The sequence below is a fragment of the Coregonus clupeaformis genome, unplaced genomic scaffold (assembly GCF_020615455.1).
Source record: "Coregonus clupeaformis isolate EN_2021a unplaced genomic scaffold, ASM2061545v1 scaf0016, whole genome shotgun sequence".
In the NCBI taxonomy this organism is placed as follows: domain Eukaryota; kingdom Metazoa; phylum Chordata; class Actinopteri; order Salmoniformes; family Salmonidae; genus Coregonus; species Coregonus clupeaformis.
In genome coordinates this window covers 1,288,276-1,308,278 of record NW_025533471.1, presented here as the reverse complement: position 1 = coordinate 1,308,278, position 20,003 = coordinate 1,288,276, and the positions used below count along the sequence as shown (strand labels likewise).

The 20,003-nt window shown below is 44.1% G+C and overlaps 1 protein-coding gene across 3 annotated transcripts in view; it reads right to left on the bottom strand.

Annotated features, from left to right (window-relative positions):
- LOC121573944 (roundabout homolog 1-like) overlaps positions 1-20,003 on the bottom strand; it is a 42,239-nt gene that overhangs the window by 8,104 nt on the left and 14,132 nt on the right. For 2 of the 3 annotated variants that reach the window (XM_041886358.1, XM_041886361.2), the window contains exons 3-15: positions 14,248-14,405; positions 13,479-13,599; positions 11,992-12,130; positions 11,480-11,607; positions 10,935-11,050; positions 10,467-10,698; positions 10,128-10,249; positions 9,458-9,629; positions 3,278-3,478; positions 2,798-2,840; positions 1,299-1,414; positions 525-860; positions 317-418 (exon numbers count right to left, since the gene is read on the bottom strand). In XM_041886358.1, the coding sequence (XP_041742292.1) occupies positions 317-418; positions 525-860; positions 1,299-1,414; positions 2,798-2,840; positions 3,278-3,478; positions 9,458-9,629; positions 10,128-10,249; positions 10,467-10,698; positions 10,935-11,050; positions 11,480-11,607; positions 11,992-12,130; positions 13,479-13,599; positions 14,248-14,405 (1,986 nt within the window). The remainder of the gene's footprint in view (positions 1-316; positions 419-524; positions 861-1,298; positions 1,415-2,797; positions 2,841-3,277; positions 3,479-9,457; positions 9,630-10,127; positions 10,250-10,466; positions 10,699-10,934; positions 11,051-11,479; positions 11,608-11,991; positions 12,131-13,478; positions 13,600-14,247; positions 14,406-20,003) is intronic. The other variant, XM_041886359.2, reaches the window with a different exon arrangement.

Genomic DNA, 20,003 nt, shown 5'->3' with positions numbered 1-20,003 from the left:
AATAAGGGGTAGAACAAAAAGGTAAACATTTTTACATTTACATTTTTAGTCATTTAGCAGACGGTCTTATCCAGAGCGACTTACAGGAGCAATTAGGATTAAGTACCTTGCTCAAGGGGACATCGACAGATTTTTCACCTAGTCGGCTCGGGGATTAGAACCAGCGACCTTTCGGTTACTGGCACAACGCTCTTATACACTAAGCTACCTGCCGCCCTAAACACCCTGGGGGGCAGTGAATGCGCTGGTTAATTGTTCCTGAGCATTAAAATCCTTCATGGTCTGAGTGGTATAAGATGACAGTACAGTACAGTACCTGGTGTGAGGTGGCTGAGCCTCTGTTCGTAAGGCACTCCCCTCACAGCCAGCGCCTGGCTCCTGGACGACACCAAGGGGGCGCTGCTCACCGCATGGCAATCTGGGAAAGGAGACAATGTCTGTGACTCAAAAGTAACTACAGATCAACGTTCACCAATAGCAAGGACATCAAAACCATGCAAGGAGGACACCATATTGACAATCACCTCGCTTGTAATTATTTTCCCACGACTCCTTGAGCACGCCCATCTTGGGCTGCGAGGGCAAGGCCTGTTTCCATGGCAATGCCTGGCCATCCTGGACCAGCGTGGTCTTGACAACTGTGGTGGGCTGGGAGATGCGCACCGTCTCTGCGCCGTGCTGCGAGGAGGAGGAGGTGTGGCAGTGGGGCCGCTTGGGGCATCGGGCAGGGCTGTTGAAGGTCTTGAGGCTGTTACCCATCAGGTCCACGTAAAACGCCCCGTAGACACCGCAGTTGTCGGGCACAATGGGGACAGCCGCGTCCAGAGAGCCGGGGTCCTTCTTGGCTGTGATGGGCAACACTGGGAATAAGAAGAGGACCACTATTTGTTCCACATGATGATGTTAAATGTTGTGCATCCACTTGTGTGGATTTTAAAATGCTTGTTTCCACTTGTGTGAATGTTAAATGCTATGCATCCACTTGTGAGGCTGGAATTGTATTTTTAAGTTGTCAAATAAATTATATCTATCGATCTAAGATTGGAGAAATTCTGAGGCAGAATGGATCAAGTGTATTGTTTACGTAGCAGAGGTACTGAGCTTACATGATGAATAGCAGACGTAGTTGCTTCCATGATGAATAGCCTCAGACCTAAAAAGCAATGTTAGCCACCAGAGCTATTGAGTTGCATTATCAACTGGTCCAGGACCAGTCTTTGTTATCCAGCTCATACTGGTCACATTAAGAACTGCGGTAGGAGGAACTGATTTTAGGCTAGCTTTAAAGCAGAACTCACTGGTCTTCCTGAAGCCGGGGTTCTCCTGGCTCTGAGCCCACAGTCCCTGGTACTTCTCGTCACTCTGGGCCGGTCTCCACACACCCGAGATCCACGGAGAGTCTGGGGCTGCCATTCTGCAGAGACACAGATCAATCAATCAATCACAGTCAGTCAGTCAGCCATTACATTTTACATTTTCGTCATTTAGCAGACGCTCTTATCCAGAGCGACTTACAAATTGGTGCATTCACCTTATGATAGCCAGTGGGACAACCACTTTACAATTATTATTATTATTATTATTATTATTATTATTATTATTATTATTATTATTATATATTTTTTGGGGGGTGGGGTAAGGGGGGGTAGAAGGATTACTTTATCCTATCCCAGGTATTCCTTAAAGAGGTGGGGTTTCAAGTGTCTCCGGAAGGTGGTGAGTGACTCCGCTGTCCTGGCGTCGTGAGGGAGCTTGTTCCACCATTGGGGTGCCAGAGCAACGAACAGTTTTGACTGGGCTGAGCGGGAACTGTGCTTCCGCAGAGGTAGGGGGGCCAGCAGGCCAGAGGTGGATGAACGCAATGCCCTTGTTTGGGTGTATGGACTGATCAGAGCCTGAAGGTACGGATGTGCCGTTCCCCTCACAGCTCCGTAGGCAAGCACCATTGTCTTGTAGCAGATGCGAGCTTCAACTGGAAGCCAGTGGAGTGTGCGGAGGAGCGGGGTGACGTGAGAGAACTTGGGAAGGTTGAACACCAGACGGGCTGCAGCGTTCTGGATGAGTTGTAGGGGTTTAATGGCACAGGCAGGGAGCCCAGCCAGTCAGTCAATCAATCAATCTCATGTAATGGGTATGGTTAAAATGGTAAAACTAGGAGACACATACAGTGGATCAGATCATATTACACATGAGCATACACCGAGTGTACAAAACATTAGGAATACCTTCCTAATATTGAGTTGCACCCCTTTTTGCCCTCAGAACAGCCTCAATTTGTTGAGGCATGGGCTCTACAAGGTGTCAAAAGCGTTCCACAGGGATGCTGGCCCATGTTGACGCCAATGCTTCCCACAGTTGTCAAGTTGTCTGGATGTCCTTTGGGTGGTGGACCATTCTTGATACACAGGAAACTGTTGAGCGTAAAAAACCCAGCAGTGTTGCAGTTCTTGACACACTCAAACAGCTGCGCCTGGCACCTGCTACCATACCCCGCTCAAAGGCACTTAAATCTTTGTCTTGCCCATTCACCCTCTGAATGGCACACAAACACAATCCATGTCTCAATTGTCTCAAGGCTTAAATAATCCTGATTTAACCTGTCTCCTCCCCTTCATCTACAATGATTGAAGTGGATTTAACAAGTGACATCAATAAGGGATATATAGCTTTCACATGGATTCACCTGGTCAGTCTATGTCAGGGAAAGAGTGTTCCTAATGTTTTGTCCATTCTGTGTTTAACAAAACAAAAAGGTAGTGACATTGTCAATGAGCCACACTGTTTGTCTTCCACCTACCTGTGTTTTATGATGAGGTCCTCACTGGCCAACCTGTACAAACCTGCAAAACCCAGAGTCATAGTCATTTTATAGTCTTGTTGATTTCCCAATGAGGGAACACACCTTATACAGGAACACTGGAGATGGTCATGTTAATTCGGTCATTCAACACTACAACGCTAAAGAGTCCTTGATATAATTTATCATATAGCATTTGACCTTGAATGATGAGTCCAAATCAACATATGGAATTAACAGCATGCCCGCTACAATACAACCCTATGAGGGTGAAACCTCTAGTTACACATCAAATAGCCAGAACCTCTCGTTTTAGTTAAATAAAAAACCTGATTAGTTGCTAACGGTAATTATGTACCCATAATGGCACAGTGGATTAGCGTAGCATGACATATCCATGCTCCAAATATCCTATGCCAAGCTAATACTATGCTAAAGATACAACATATAAGCTAGCCCCCACTTCCTGCCCAGACAGACCTTTAGCCTTGATATGGCATTGTCCCAGGTGGTCGCCAGGCCGGGTGTGGCGGCGATACAGGCAGACGGCCGTCACCACCAGGATGCACCACAGGAGGGCGCCAACGGTCCCAATGAACACCTGGCCCCTCAGCACGGCCAGGACCTGATTGAGGACCCGACTGGGGCTGTCCGACTGGGGGGCTCCGGACCTCTGAGAGTCTGGAATAGAGAGGGACGGGAAAGACAAAAACAAGACAGACAAATTAAAACACAGTGAGTGAGTGAGTGAGTGAGTGAGTGAGACAGAGAGAGACAGAGAGAGACAGAGAGAGACAGAGAGAGACAGAGAGAGAGAGAGACAGAGAGAGAGAGAGAGAGAGACAGAGACAGAGACAGAGACAGAGACAGAGACAGAGACAGAGACAGAGACAGAGACAGAGACAGAGACAGAGAGAGAGAGAGAGAGAGAGAGAGAGAGAGAGAGAGAGAGAGAGAGAGAGAGAGAGAGAGAGAGAGAGAGAGAGAGAGAGAGAGAGAGAGAGAGAGAGAGAGAGACAGAGACAGAGACAGAGACAGAGACAGAGACAGAGACAGAGACAGAGACAGAGACAGAGACAGAGACAGAGACAGAGACAGAGACAGAGACAGAGACAGAGACAGAGACAGAGACAGAGACAGAGACAGAGAGAGAGAGAGAGAGAGAGAGAGAGAGAGAGAGAGACAGAGAGAGACAGAGAGAGAGAGAGAGAGAGAGACAGAGAGAGAGAGAGAGAGAGAGAGAGAGAGATAATAATGCAAAGCCAGAACATGATAGAGAGAAACACTTGATGATCAATGTTGGTATATATACAGAGTGTACAAAACATTAGGAACACCTTCCTAATATTCAGTTGCACCCCCTTTTGCCCTCAATTCGTCCGGGCATGGACTCTACAAGGTGTTGAAAGCATTCCACAGGGATGCTGGCCCATGTTGACTCCAATGCTTCCCACAGTTGTGTCAAGTTGGCTGAATGTCCTTTGGGTGGTGGACCATTCTTGATACACACGGGAAACTGTTGAGAAAAACAGCGTTGCAGTTCTTGACACACTGAAAATGGTGCGCCTGCCACCAACTACCATACCCCATTCAAAGGCACTTAAATCTTTTGTCTTGCCCATTCACCCTCTGCATGGCACACATAAACAATCCATGTCTCAAGGCTTAAAACTCCTTATTTAACCCATCTTCTCCCCTTCATCTACACTGATTGAAGTGGATTTAACAGGTGACATCAATAAGGGATCATAGCTTTCACCTGTATTCACCTGGTCAGTCTATGTCATGGAAAAAGCAGGTGTTCCTAATGTTTTGTGCACTCTGTGTGCGCGCGTGTGTGTGTGTGTGTATACACACACACACACACACACACACACACACACACACACTCTACTGGTCAAAAGTTTTAGAACACCTACTCATTCCCGGGTTTTTCTTTATTTTTATTATTTCTTACATTGTAGAATAATAGTGAAGACATCAAAACTATGAAATAACACATATGGAATCATGTAGTAACCAAAAAAGTGTTCAAAGTAGCCACCTTTTGCTTTGATGACAGCTTTGCACCTTTGGCAGCGATCACAACCTTGAGTCTTCTTGGGTATGACGCTACAAGCTTGGCACACCTGTACTTTTCTCCCATTCTTCTCTGCAGATCCTCTCAAGCTCTGTCAGGTTGGATGGGGAGCGTCGCTGCACAGCTATTTTCAGGTCTCTCCAGAGATGTTCGATCGGGTTCAAGTACGGGCTCTGGCTGGGCCACTCAAGGACATTCAGAAACTTGTCCCGAAGCCACTCCTACGTTGTCTTGGCTGTGTACTTAGGGTCGTTGTCCTGTTGGAAGGTGAACCTTCGCCCCCAGTCTGAGGTCCTGAGCGCTCTGGAGCAGGTTTTCATCAAGGATATCTCTATAGTTTGCTCCGTTGATCTTTCCCTTGATCCTGACTAGTCTCCCAGAAACTGCAGGTGAAAGACATCCCCACAGCATGATGCTGTCACCACCATGCTTCACCGTAGGGATGGTGCCAGGTTTCCTCCAGAAGTGACGCTTGACATTCAGGGCAAAGAGTTCAATCTTGGTTTCATCAGACCAGAGAATCTTGTTTCTCATGGTCTGAGAGTCCTTTAGGTGCCTTTTGGCAAACTCCAAGTGGGCTGTCATGTGCCTTTTACTGAGAAGTGGCTTCCGTCTGGCCACTCTACCATAAAGGCCTGATTGGTGGAGTGCTGCAGAGATGGTTGTCCTTCTGGAAGGTTCTCCCATCTCCACAGAGGAACTCTGGAGCTCTGTCAGAGTGACCATCGGGTTCTTGGTCACCTCCCTGACAAAGGCCCTTCTCCCCCGATTGCTCAGTTTGGCTGGGCGGCCAGCTCTAAGAAGAGTCTTGGTGGTTCCAAACTTCTTCCATTTAAGAATGATGGAGGCCACTGTGTTCTTGGGGACCTTCAATGCTGCAGACATTTTTTGGTACCCTTCCCCAGATCTGTGCCTCGACACAATCCTGTCTTGGAGCTCTACGGACAATTCCTTCGACCTCATGGCTTGGTTTTTGCTCTGACATGCACTGTCAACTGTGGGACCTTATATAGACAGTTGTGTGCCTTTCCAAATCATGTCCAATCAATTGAATTTTCCACAGGTGGACTCCAATCAAGTTGTAGAAACATCTCAAGGATGATCAATGGAAACAGGATGCACCTAAGCTCAATTTCGAGTCTCATAGGAAAGGGTCTGAATACTTATGTAAATAAGGTATTTCTGTTTTTTATTTGTAAAAAATTAGCAAAATTTATAAAAACCTGTTTTTGCTTTGGCATTATGGGGTATTGTGTGTAGATTGATTGATAAGGATGTAACGTAACAAAATGTGGAAAAAGGGAAGGGGTCTGAATACTTTCCGAAGGCACTGTAAGTACAAAAATAAAAAAGGTTGGTTAAACCTACTAATTATAAATGTAGAAATGAATTGATCAGTAATCACGAGAATTTTTTTATTTATTTGTTTTGTTTAAATGTGTGTGTGCATGTGAGTGTGTGAGAGTTAGGCTATATGGAGGAGATTACTGAGTAGTTTGGTTAAATCAGACTGACCCCCAGTCTTCCCTTGAAGTTACTGAGGGATGATGATATACTCCTGAGTGGCGCAGTGGTCTAAGGCACTGCATCGCAGTGCTAACTGTGCCACTAGATCCTGGTTCGAATCCAGGCTCTGTCGCAGCCGGCCGCGACCGGGAGACTCATGGGCGGCGCACAATTGGCCCAGCGTCGTCCAGGGTAGGGGAGGGAATGGCCGGCAGGGATGTAGCTCAGTTGATAGAGCATGGCGTTTGCAACGCCAGGGTTGTGGGTTCGATTCCCACGGGGGGCCAGTATAAAAATATATATATATATATATATATATGTATTCACTAACTGTAAGTCGCTCTGGATAAGAGCGTCTGCTAAATGACTAAAATGTAAAATGTAAATGTAATGTTGATGTCACCAGGCAGGCCAAAACTCCATCCCACCAAAACAGGTTGACATTTCAGGCGGTCTTTTCAAACAACTCTTACACTAAAAGGGCATTATCATCATTTTCACAGTATTATTCCAACCTCATAGCGTAGAAATGTACACTATATATACAAAAGTATGTGGATTTGGCTATTTCAGCCACAACTGTTGCTGACAGGTGTATAAAATCGAGCACACAGACATGCAATCTCCATAGACAAACATTGGCAGTAAAATGGCCTTACTGAAGAGCTCAGTGACATTCAACGTGGCACCGTCATAGGATGCCACCTTTCCAACAAGTCAGTTCGTCAAATTTCTGCTCTGCTATAGCTGCCCCGGTCAACTGTAAGTGCTGTTATTGTGAAGTGGAAACGTCTAGGAGCAACAACGGCTCAGCCATGAAGTGGTAGGCCACACCAGCTCACAGAAGGGGACCACAGAGTGCTGATGCGTGTAGCGCGTAAAACTTGTCTGTCCTCGGTTGCAACACTGACTACAGTGTTCCAAACTGCCCCTGGAAGCAAGAACTGTTTGTCGGGAGCTTCATGAAATGGGTTTCCATGGCCGAGCAGCCACACACAAGCCTAAGATCACCATGCGCAATACCAAGTGTCAGCTGGAGTGGTAAGCCTTCCCAGAAGAGTGGAGGCTGTTATAGCAGCAAAGGGGGACCAACTCCATATTAATGCCCATGACTTTGGAATGAGATGTTGGACAAACAGGTGTCCACATACTTCTGGTCATGTAGCGCTTGTCGGTGATCAGGCCTACCACTGTTGTGTCGTCGGCAAACTTAATGATGGTGTTGAGTCGTGCCTGGCCATGCAGTCATGGGTGAACAGAGAGTACAGGAGGGGGACTGAGCACGCACCCCTGAGGGGCCCCCCGTGTTGAGGATCAGTGTGGCAGATGTGTTGTTACCTACCCCTTACCACCTGGGGGCGGCCCGTCAGGAAGTCCAGGATCCAGTTGCAGAGGGAGGTGTTTAGTCCCAGGATCCTTAGCTTAGTGATGAGCTTTGAGGGCACTATGGTGTTGAATGCTGAGCTGTAGTCAATGAATAGCATTCTCACATAGGTGTTCCTCTTGTCCAGGTGGGAAAGGGCAGTGTGGAGTGCGATAGAGATTGCATCATCTGTGGATCTGTTGGGGCGGTATGCAAATTGGAGTGGGTCTAGGGTTTCTGGGATTATGCTGTTGATGTGAGCCATGACCAGTCTTTCAAAGCACTTCATGGCTACAGACGTCAGTGCCACGGGTCGGTAGTCATTTAGGCAGGTTATCTTAGAGTTCTTGGGCACGGGGACTATGGTGGTCTGCTTGAAACATGTTGGTATTACAGACTCAGTCAGGGACATGTTGAAAATGTCAGTGAAGACACTTGCCAGTTGGTCAGCACATGCTCGGAGTACACGTCCTGGTAATCCGTCTGGCCCTGCGGCCTTGTGAATGTTGACCTGCTTAAAAGTCTTACTCACATCGGCTACGGAGAGCGTGATCACATAGTCGTCCGGAACAGCTGGTGCTCTCATGCATGCTTCAGTGTTGCTTGCCTCGAAGCGAGCATAGAAGTGGTTTAGCTCGTCTGGTAGGCTTGTGTCACTGGGCAGCTCGCGGCTGTGCTTCCCTTTGTAGTCTGTAATAGTTTTTCAAGCCCTGCCACATCCGACGAGCGTCAGAGCCAGTGTAGTATGATTCAATCTTAGACCTGTATTGACTCTTTGCCTGTTTGATGGTTCGTCGGAGGTCATAGCGGGATTTCTTATAAGCGTCCGGGTTAGAGTCCCGTTCCTTGAAAGCGGCAGCTCTACCCTTTAGCTCAGTGCGGATGTTTCCTGTAATCCATGGCTTCTGGTTGGGGTATGTACGTACGGTCACTGTGGGGACGACATCATCGATGCACTTATTGATGAAGCCAGTGACTGATGTGGTGTACTCCTCAATGCTGTCTGAAGAATCCCGGAACATGTTCCAGTCTGTGCTAGCAAAACAGTGTCAGCTGAAAAATACTGAGTCGTTATTTGTCTGTTTGTGGCCCGCCTGTTAGCTTGAACGATTCTTGCCATTCTCCTTCGACCTCTCATCAACTAGCTGTTTTTGCCCACAGGACTCCGATGACTGGATGTCTTTTGTTTGTTGCACCATTCTCAGTAAACCCTACACACTGTTGTGCGTAAAAAACCCAGGAGGCCGGCCATTTCTAAGATACTGGAACTGGCGCACCTGGCACCGACGATCATACCACACTCAGAGTCGCTTAGGTAACTCGTTTTGCCCATTCTAACGTTCAATCGAACAGTAACTGAATGCCTCGATGCCCGTCTGCCTGCTTTATATAGCAAGTCACGGCCCTGTGACTCACCGTCTGTAGGAGCTAACTATCTTCGTGAATGGGGTGGTGTACCTAATAAACTGACAGCACTGGGCCTTTAACCAATTAGATCAGATCTTTTGCCAATAATGGAGCAAAAGATCAGAATGGGCCTGCATGTGGCTACACATCTTCACCTTCAAACCTTTCAAACCATATTGATGCTTTGCATTAACTGGACTGCAAATTGCACTAAGCTACTATAGAAGTATTGTTTTATGTAAGGTTTCATAACCTTGTGGTGTTCTGTTGACCATATAGATAGCCGTTGCATGTTGTCACTGACCTATGACCACTCTATGGGGGTCACTCTGCACACCGACGCCAGCTCCGTTGACCGTTGCCACCCGGACCCAGTACTGTTTCCCTGGGTACAGAGGGGTTATTTCCAGACTGTGGGTCCCACTGTCCACTGTCCAGTTCAGGTACTGCTGCTCTTCCGACTGCACACACCACACCTGGATAGGTCACACGGACACACACCCAGAGCTCAAAGAAGGAACCAGGGAAGCATTACAGTTTGTGTGTGTGTGTTTGTTTACAGGTAATTGCTTCAGCAGGAGTAATAGGCAACTCTGGTCCTAGAGAGCTGGCTTTTGTTCCAGTTCAGCACACCTTTGATTAAACGTATCATGGTCTTCTTCAAGAAGTTCAACCACTTCTATCAAGACAGATTAGTTGAATCAGGTGTCTTGCACTTGAACAAAAGCCTGCAGGCCAGGGTTGCATAGGACGGACGCCCTGTTAATACAATATCTCATTAGAATGTGTGAATGTGAATTTATTATGTCAGGTACTGAACATACAGAAAAAAACTCACACTGGAATTTCTTGCATTCTCTCAAACATTTCATAAAACACATTGTGGAGCATACAAGAATGCCAGTGTGCTGGAGTAACTTTTTCAAGCACAGATAAAAGAAGGTAAACGTTTTTTTTTGCCATCTTCTTCTTACCTGGTATCCCTGGATGATGCCGTTGTGAGCTTCATGGGGGGGAGGCTTCCAGGTCACATGGACCGTGTCATTGTGGTCAGGGGTCATCGTTATGGAGATGGCCTGAGGTGGGGCACTAGGCACTGTGGGAAGATGGAGTGTCATGAAAATAACAATACATGTGTAAAAACCACACACACACGACCCATCTTGATTCAAAACATATCTTCTTAGTGCAAAATAGCACTATAAAGTTGGACTACTCCTGAGCTACAGTCTCCAAAGAAACACCTATATTTTAATAAATGTGTCTTTAGAGTTGATAACAAACAGCCAACTCTAACCGTTATGAACCCTTACCTGTCTCAGGTACACCTAGACACCTGGTATTGCTCTCCCGGCCGTACAGGCTGCTGCCATAGGGACGCACTTTGAACTCATACTTGTAGCCCCTCTTGAGCGGGCCGACCAGTGTTTGGAAGTTGGGTAGTACAACCCTCTTAGCAGCCCAGTCCGAAATGGCAGGCAGGAGAGAGCGGTAGAGGACCTCGAAACCATCCAGGTAGTGAGGCTGGGTTGGGAAAGACTGGAGCTGAAAGGAACAAAACAAGAGGAAAGCCACAGTTATAAGATATGAATTTCTGGAGAGTAGAAACTCAAAAAAGACAACCTTAAATCCGCATTATTTGAACGTTCTCTGTGACATGAAAATAATGTTCTGAACAAACATGAAAAATGGCAGACCTCAATCTTAGTTCAGCAAAAGGTTAATAACTAACAGTTTTCATAATAATAGATGCGCCTCCATGTGACGTCTGATCTCCGTACCTTCCACTGCACTTGGGACATGTTGGAGTTTGGAGTCAGCAACGTCACATTCTCCAGAGCCACACGCAGGACCGACAACTCTCTGTGAAGGTCCCTCTGTCTGGTACTTGCGGCTTCTGTGAAGGAGGGAGAAAAATCGTCATAGAAAATAATATTGTACACTTTTCTGTTCATGAATGGAAGTTCCCTACTGGCACTGAAATGGACACAAACTAAACTCCATATAAAGTTCCATAGTGATCCTAAAAATGTTTTCCTTTAGAACAACACTCATTTCCGCCGCCATCTCACGGACATCATAAAAAAGTATTGTGAATAATATGGTCTTTGCTGTATATTTCTGTTCCCTTAGGATAAATAAATATATTCTATTATATTTAGCTGTAAGGAAATAGGGTAGGATAGGATAAACTGTAATTTCACTGAGGCGAAATTGTCTTAGACACACAGTCCTGCTGTATACAACATAAACACTGTACATTACATTTTCAACCAATACACAACACATAAATGTAGCGGTGAAGGCCCAAGCTAAGCACTCTTACCCTCCACCTGTAGCTGTGCACTAGCAGTGACTACCCCCACGTCGTTGACAGCTGTGCAGGTGTACCTCCCAGAATCCAGTGATGTCACATAGTGGATTTGGAGGCTCTGGTCAGGATTCACTAGATACCTACAGACATGACACAGAAATCAGCACAACATTCACTATAGCAACTGCATGAAATTATTAGAAATCAAAGAATTACATATTATTGAACAGTATACTAAGTATTGCATTTCATTACATATGTACTGTGCAGTAGCTAAGCTGAGAGATAGTCACAGTAAAAATATGGTTGAAGATTACTATACCAAATTATTTTCAAAAGCACGATCTCAGACGTTGCAAATTCATCCAAAACCCATTTTTAATACATTTTCCATGTCTTTTGTAATTGTTTTTTAATGTTACATATGCAGCTGATGTCAAGATATGCACCTCATGTCAATGACAGTTTTTAGTCTAATGTACAGTTAATGGACAAAGCTTTTTTAGTTGAATCAAGAATCAGACCTGCCATTGGGCAGAAGGCCCTGCTCGCGGCTCCACTCGACAGCAGGCATGGGATCTCCTTTAGCCTCACAGTTGAACTGGGCAGACTCCCCCATCCCCACCGACACATCCTGAGGCTTTAGCACCAACACTGGCTTGGCTGGGGATTGAGAAAGCATGGGCAAATACGAAAAGTATGGTTAGTCATATCATACACCTCTATGCATTCAATTCCATGTTATCCCTTTTATCAATAGCAAACATTCTTTGCAGCATGACATACCTTTTTCACACTGTTGTGCAGTCCCAAACTGTACTGTGCTGACTCAGTTCTTTTCACATTGTCATTTCCAGCAACTATGGTGGATGCATAATCAGGCCAGCACAGTACAGCTTGGAGCAGTAGTATTTGTATTTATTAGGAATCCCCATTAGCTGCTGCCAAGGCAGCAGCTACTCTTCCTGAGGTCCAAACACATTAAGGCACTTACATTACATTAAAAGATAAGACAGTTAATCATATAACATTATTACACCACTACATATCTACAATACAAAATGTATAATACCACCATACAACAATATTACAATGTACGTGTGTGTAGAGTGCGTGTGCTAGCGCCTGTGTGTGTATGCGTGTGTCTGTACCTATGTGTGTGTATGTGTCTCTTCACAGTCCCAGCTGTTCCATAATATGTCAAAAAATAATAATAATAATCTGATTCTACTGCTTGCATCAGTTACCTGATGTGGAATAGAGTTCCATGTAGTCATGGCTCTATGTAGTACTGTGCGCCTCCCATAGTCTGTTCTGGATTTGGGGATTGTGAAGAGACCTCTGGTGGCATGTCTTGTGGGGTATGCATGGGTGTCCGTGCTAGTAGTTTAAACAGACAGCTCTGTGCATTCAGCTTGTCAACACTTCTTACAAAAACAAGTAGAGATTAAGTCAATCTCTCCTCTACTTTGAGCCATGAGAGATTGACATGCATATCATTCATGTTAGCTCCCCGTGTACATTTAAGGGCCAGCCGTGCTGCCCTGTTCAGAGCCAATTGTAATTTTCCTAAGTCCCTCTTTGTGGCACCTGACCACACGACTGAACAGTAGTCCAGGTGCAACAAAACTAGGGCCTGTAAGACCTAGCTTGTTGATAGTGTTGTTAAGAAGGCAGAGCAGCGCTTTATTATGGACAGACTTCTCCCCATCTTAGCTAAGGTTGTATCAATATGTTTTGACCATGACAGTTTACAATCCAGTGTTACTCCAAGCAGTTTAATCACCTCAACTTGCTCAATGTCCACATCATTCATTACAATATTTAGTTGAGGTTTAGTGTTTAGTGAATGATTTGTCCCAAATACAATGCTTTTAGTTTTTTAAATATTTAAAACTAACTTATTCCTTGCCACCCATTCTGAAAATAACTGCAGCTCTTTGTTAAGTAGTGTGAAAAGGTTATTTCTAAAATGGTGATGTACTGTACATGGGGTCAGGGTTTATCTTACCTAGGACAGACAGGCGGGCGGCCCTGCTCTCTCTTACACCCACAGTGTTGGAAGCCACACAGATGTACACGCCAGAGTCATTCTTCTGGGCTGGGGCAATGATCAACTTCCCATTCAGTGCCTATAGGTCACATGGGTATCAATCACATATAGTTAAAAAAGGTTTATTGCAGAGGATAAATAGCCTTGCACGAGCCTTGGCTATCTCCTGTTTCTGTAGAGTGAACAGCTTGATGTACAAGTACACCCCCAGGACAGGACACTAGTCTATCGCAGGGCCTTACCCCCAATCTATCTCCATAATGCTGAGTGCCAAGCAGAGACACTAACCACAATGCTACTGAATTTGCCATTGCAGAGGATAAATTATGATTTTGTTTTAATTTTTAGTCGAAGGTGATAGGTCCTCTTTTATTAATGAAGCACGAAAATGAATGAAGCGGCCTGTGGTTTTAATCAAACTTTTGTACAACAATGCCCTCTATTGGTAAAATGATGATACCACATCAGGATTTGAGAAATAAGTAATCAAACAAAACAGTATGATGAACCCCCCCAGGTTGGTGTGGAATACATTTCAGCTCCTGCCACCTCGGGAAATTAACAAAAGTTCGATAGATTCATTAAAATATGGAAAAAGCTACATGTTTTGAAAATACATCTCCTGCACTGAAATGCACAGACTGACAACTTTCCCACTGTTAATTTCCCATTTCCAAACAATACAAACCCCTAAAAAGCATGTAACTATGTTTAAAGGAGGTCTCACAGTGTAATGCGGGTCGGTGTCGTTGATAGGGACCCCGTCTTTCCTCCAGGTGACGTTGGGCTCGGGGTGTCCCACCGGCGGGCTGCAGTTCATCACCGCCACCTCCCCAACAGCCACCTCCACGTCACTGGGCTGCACCCGGAATTCCTCACGCAGAGCTGGAAGAACACACCACAGAGGAGGTCCATTCATAAGCAGTGGGTCTGAGACTAGCTAGTGCACAATGCCATAACAGCACATTGCACAAAAACGTCAAAGTTAGTCTACAAGCCTGTAGTTCATAAACATTGCCTGGGAAACGTGCCCAGCACAACACACATCACTGCCTGCTTGAATTGGCTTCCCACAAATGAGAGTTTTGACCACCGAAAACAAGCAAGGCTTACAATAACCTCATCGAATTATTATTTTTTACAAAACCATTACCATACATCACACAGCTCCAAATATCCAGATGTTCTGTACACGGAATACATAGTTGAAGGTCTAAGGAGCTTCCTCCCATTATATCCAAAAGGACAGAGACAATGGCCTTATGTTTATGATGCCTGTTTAAATCTTCACTGATGTCATAACATAGGTGTTCCATTGCGACACCACATGGAATCATGAGACAAAAAGTATTTTGGCACACGTATGGTGCCATAAAGTACTAGTAGAATATCTCCAATCTTTTGTTTAGCAAAATATTAAGGAATGATCCAAAGCTGGAGTTCTTTAAAATGTAGATAAGGCTATTCTTGAACTGGAAATGAAAGAGAACTTAGCCCAACTCTTGAATTAACAGTGATGCAGTTCACTGCTGTATAGGCTACTTTTCCTAACCAGTTCAACTATACTGACAAAGGTCACGATTGCACGATTATCTTAATGACACTAACCTGGATAAATAAAGGTTAAATGCTAAATATACCACAATCGATCTGCTACTGTTCTCTAAAGTACTGTCGATCTGCCAACTGAATCTAAATTAAGTACCACTGTCTATTGTCCCAATGTCTCTATACCTCCACCACCAAATGTGCTGCTCCAGGGAAGTTCCCCCAACAAGTCAATCAGCCACTAATTATACCATCCAGCTCAGGAATCCAGCGGTCTCTGGGTGACCCTGTTTTGGGTGCAAACAGAGGCTGGGGGTCAGGGGTCATTTAGCAGAGTGTTTGTCCTGGAGAGGGAGTAAACATTGACATTGGACCCCCTTTACTTATTCTCAGTAATCACACAGACAATCTCGCTCTCTCTCTCTCTGGAGCAGGATTCTGTGGGTCTGTGGATACTGGGGGCTTCCTGTTGACCTCAAGGATCGTATATATGAGCTTGATATCACGTTAAAGATCAGCATGGAGGTAGAGAGGAAGTGAATGGGACAGAATGTAGGAGCCACAGAGAGCCATACAACTAAGATAACATAATTTATTCTAAGGCCACATTTTCACATCCATCTGGCATAAGGTTCCACAGTCCTTGTCCTGGAAAGCAGCCTTGTGTGGCTTTGGTTCCATCTCAGTATAAGCACACATGATTCAGCTAATCAATATTTTGCGTGGTTGATTAGTTACTGCACACTGCGGAGACAGATACATAGCCTCTTCACTCACATGATCTATAACAGCGTGATGGTACCTCTCTTCATCCTAGTGTGCAATTACTTTTGCATGGTATCTTGGCATTTACAGTGCCTTCATACCCCTTGATTCATACCCCTTGACCACATTTTGTTGTGTACAGCCCATCTACATACAGTTGAAGTTGGAAGTTTACATACACCTTAGCCAAATACATTTAAACTCAGTTTTTCACAATTCCTGACATTTAATCCCAGTAGAAATTCCCTGTTTTAGGACATTTAGGATCACCACTTTATTTAAAAAATGTGAAATGTCAGAATAATAGTAGAGAGAATGATTTATTTAAGCTTTTATTTCTTTCATCACATTCCCAGTGGGTCAGAAGTTTACATACACTCAATTAGTATTTGGTAGCATTGCCTTTAAATTATTTAACTTGGGTCAAACGTTTCGGGTAGCCTTCCACAAGTTTCCCACAATAAGTTGGGTGAATTTTGGCCCATTCCTCCTGACAGAGCTTGTGTAACTAAGTCAGGTTTGTAGGCCTCCTTGCTCGCACATGCTTTTTCAGTTCTGCGCACACATTTTCTATAGGAATTGAGGTCAGAGCTTTGTGATGGCCACTCCAATACCTTGACTTTGTTGTCCTTAAGCCATTTTGCTACAACTTTGGAAGTATGCTTGGGGTCATTGACCATTTGGAAGACCCATTTGCGCCCCGCTTTAACTTCCTGACTGATGTCTTGAGATGTTGCTTCAATATATCCACATAATTGTCCTTCCTCATGATGCCATCTATTTTGTGAAGTGCACCAGTCCCTCCTGCAGCAAAGCACCCCCACAGCATGATGCTGCCACCCCCATGCTTCACGGTTGGGATGGTGTTCTTCGGCTTGCAAGCAGCCCCGTTTTTCCTCCAAACATAACGATGGTCATTATGGCCAAACAGTTCTATTTTTGTTTCATCAGACCAGAGGACATTTCTCCAAAAAGTACGATCTTTGTCCCCATGTGCAGATGCAAACCGTAGTCTGGCTTTTTATGGTGATTTTGGTGCAGTGGCTTCTTCCTTGCTGAGCCCCCTTTCAGGTTATGTCGATATAGGTCTGGTTTTACTGTGGATATAGATACTTTTGTACCTGTTTCCTCCATCATCTTCACAAGGTCCTTTGCTGTTGTTCTGGGATTGATTTGCACATTTCACACCAAAGTACGTTCATCTCTAGGAGACAGAATGCATCTCCTTCCTGAGCGGTATGACGACTGCGTGGTCCCATGGTGTTTATACTTGCGTTCTATTGTTTGTACAGATGAACGTGGTACCTTCAGGCGTTTGGAAATTGCTCCCAAGGATGAACCAGACTTGTGGAGGTCTACCATTTTTTTTCTGAGGTCTTGGCTGATTTCTTTTGATTTTCCCATGATGTCAAGCAAAGAGGCACTGAGTATGAAGGTAGGCCTTGAAATACATCCACAGGTACACCTCCAATTGACTCAAATGATGTCAATCATAAGCTTCTAAAGCCATGACATCATTTTCTGGAATTTTCCAATCTGTTTAAAGGCACAGTCAATTTAGTGTATGTAAACTTCTGACCCACTGGAATTGTGATACAGTGAATTATAAGTGAAATAATCTGTCTGTAAACAATTGTTGAAAAAATGTCCTAACCGTCTTGTCAAAACTATAGTTTGTTAACAAGACATTTGTGGAGTGGTTGAAAAATGAGTTTTAATGACTCCAACCTAAGTCTATGTAAACTTCCGACTTCAACTGTACAAATACCCCATAATGACAAAGTGAAAATATGGTCAATTATCTGTGACAATTTATTAAAAACAAAATACAGAAATGTCTCATTTACATAAGTATTCACACCCCTGAGATGTCAGAATCACCTTTAGCAGCAATTACGATGAGTTTTTCTGGTTAAGTCTAAGAGCTTTGCACACCTGGGGCCTCATTTAACAATATTGTGTAGAAACTATTATAAAATACTACTTACTAAAAGGAATTTAGAATGTTCGTACGCATAGAAAAAATGTAATTTATCAAACAATCCTACGAGCGTCATACGCACACCGGTAGGAGATCACCATTGATAAATACCAATTGTTCTCAGCCTCAGTGCCGTGCATGACCTTGGCTACTTGCATTTCAAAACGTCCCTAATTAACCATAAATGGTCAAAATCATCCCTTTAAAGCCTATGGGGAATATACAACGGCGTACCATGAAATACGTCGTAAACAAAAAAAGCTTAGAAAAAAATCATTTTCCAATAATGAAATAAAGGTGCTAGTGTCAGAGATTGAGTACAACCAAAAGGTTATATTTGGCTCGCTCAGTTGTGGCTTGACCAGTAAAAAATTCAAACATAGCTACAAAGAGAGGACCATTAAGACAATTAGTTGCTTTAGCAATGGCAAATATATTTCAAATGAGTAGGCAACACTCATCAATAAGCCATCCATCCTCAACAGCTCCCTCCTGTAGGCGTATAGGCCAACATTGCTGTTCTGCAGAACAAACGAGTTGTGCGTACCACCTGGCCACCACATTCAGCAGCGTCTGTTGTGCACCAAATAACCTATCAAATGCACATTAAGAGTGGAAGCCTTTTCTGTTCACATAGATTAAATAGTTTTAGGATGGTGCTTTTATGACGATGTGGGTGCCGTCTATTGCTCCGTTCGTATTTGGGAACCCATTGTTGGCAAAGACACCCCTCTCGACTTCAACCTGTTGTGCGATGGTGTATGGAAATTGTATGTTACAGTTCATTTTGCTGATGATTGCATTCAAAACATTGGCTCATCGAGGGCTGTGAGATACCGATTGGCAAGCTCCTGCTGAAAAGTGGATGTTGCCAAAAACCCGAGGGTGGATAGCACTTGGATTTGCACCGGAATGGCATGCGTTTGCCTTTTTAAAGTAGGTCTTAAATCCTCGCAAAATGTATTTAAGATTGGTTTTGGGAAATTATCTCTGATGAGCCAACCTGTACTTTCTACAACAAAAAAATCCCACCTGTCTCTATAAATGCGCTCTCTACAAAATGCAGCGTGCCAAATCTTCAAACAGCAAGATCAGCCTCTCATTCAATTTCCCATTATCTCAGTCTTTTATAGTATTTCAACAATGGTTTCACTTACACAAGTACCTCTAATTTAACAAATTACTGTACTTTATAAGGATTATTATTGTAACAAATGGTCAAGTTTATGACTGTCAAGATATGTTGCATGAATTCACAATGGAAATACAATTATTACTACTCTCAATTTTTGAAATGTTCAACATATATTTTCCCCATTCTACGCTTGACAAGTAGTTCCCTTATTCCACCACTTGGCACTGTGCATAGTCATGGCTGTGCGTAAAGTTACTAACACTCTCAAGCAAACATTCCTATTGATAAATCACACACTTTGGGTGGAAATGATCCATGCTTGGTTTATACACAGATGTGCCTACGCATGATTGATAAATGAGGCCCCTGGATTGTACAATATTTGCACATTGTTCTTTTAAAAATTCTTCAAGCTGTGTCAAGTTGGTTGTTGATCATTGCTAGACAGCCATTTTCAAGTTTTGCCATAGATTTTCAAGCCGATTTAAGTCAAAACTCTAACCAGGTCACTCAGGAACATTCAGTGTTGTCTTGGTAAGCAACTCAGTGTATATTTGGCCTTGTGTTTTAGGTTATTGTCCTGCTGAAATGTATATTTGTCTCCCAGTGTCTGTTGGAAAGCAGGCAACCAGGCTTTACTCTAGGATTTTGCCTGTGCTTAGCTCTATTCCGTTTATTTTTATCCTAAAAACTCCCTAGTCCTTGCTGATGACAAGCATACCCATAACATGATGCAGCCACCACCACCATGCTTGACAATATGAAGAGTGGTACTCAGTGATGGGTTGGATTTGCCCCAAACATAACGCTTCGTATTCAGAACATAAAGTTCATTTCTTTGCCAAGTCTTTTGCAGTTTTACTTTAGTGCCTTATTGCATACAGGATGCATGTTTTAGAATATGTTTTATTTTCAATTTCACTCTCAATTTGGTTAGCATTGTGGAGTAACTACAATGTTGTTGATCCATCCTCAGTTTTCTCCTATCACAGCCATTAAACTCTGTAACTGTTTTAAAGTCACCATTGGCCTCATGGTGAAATACATGTGTGCT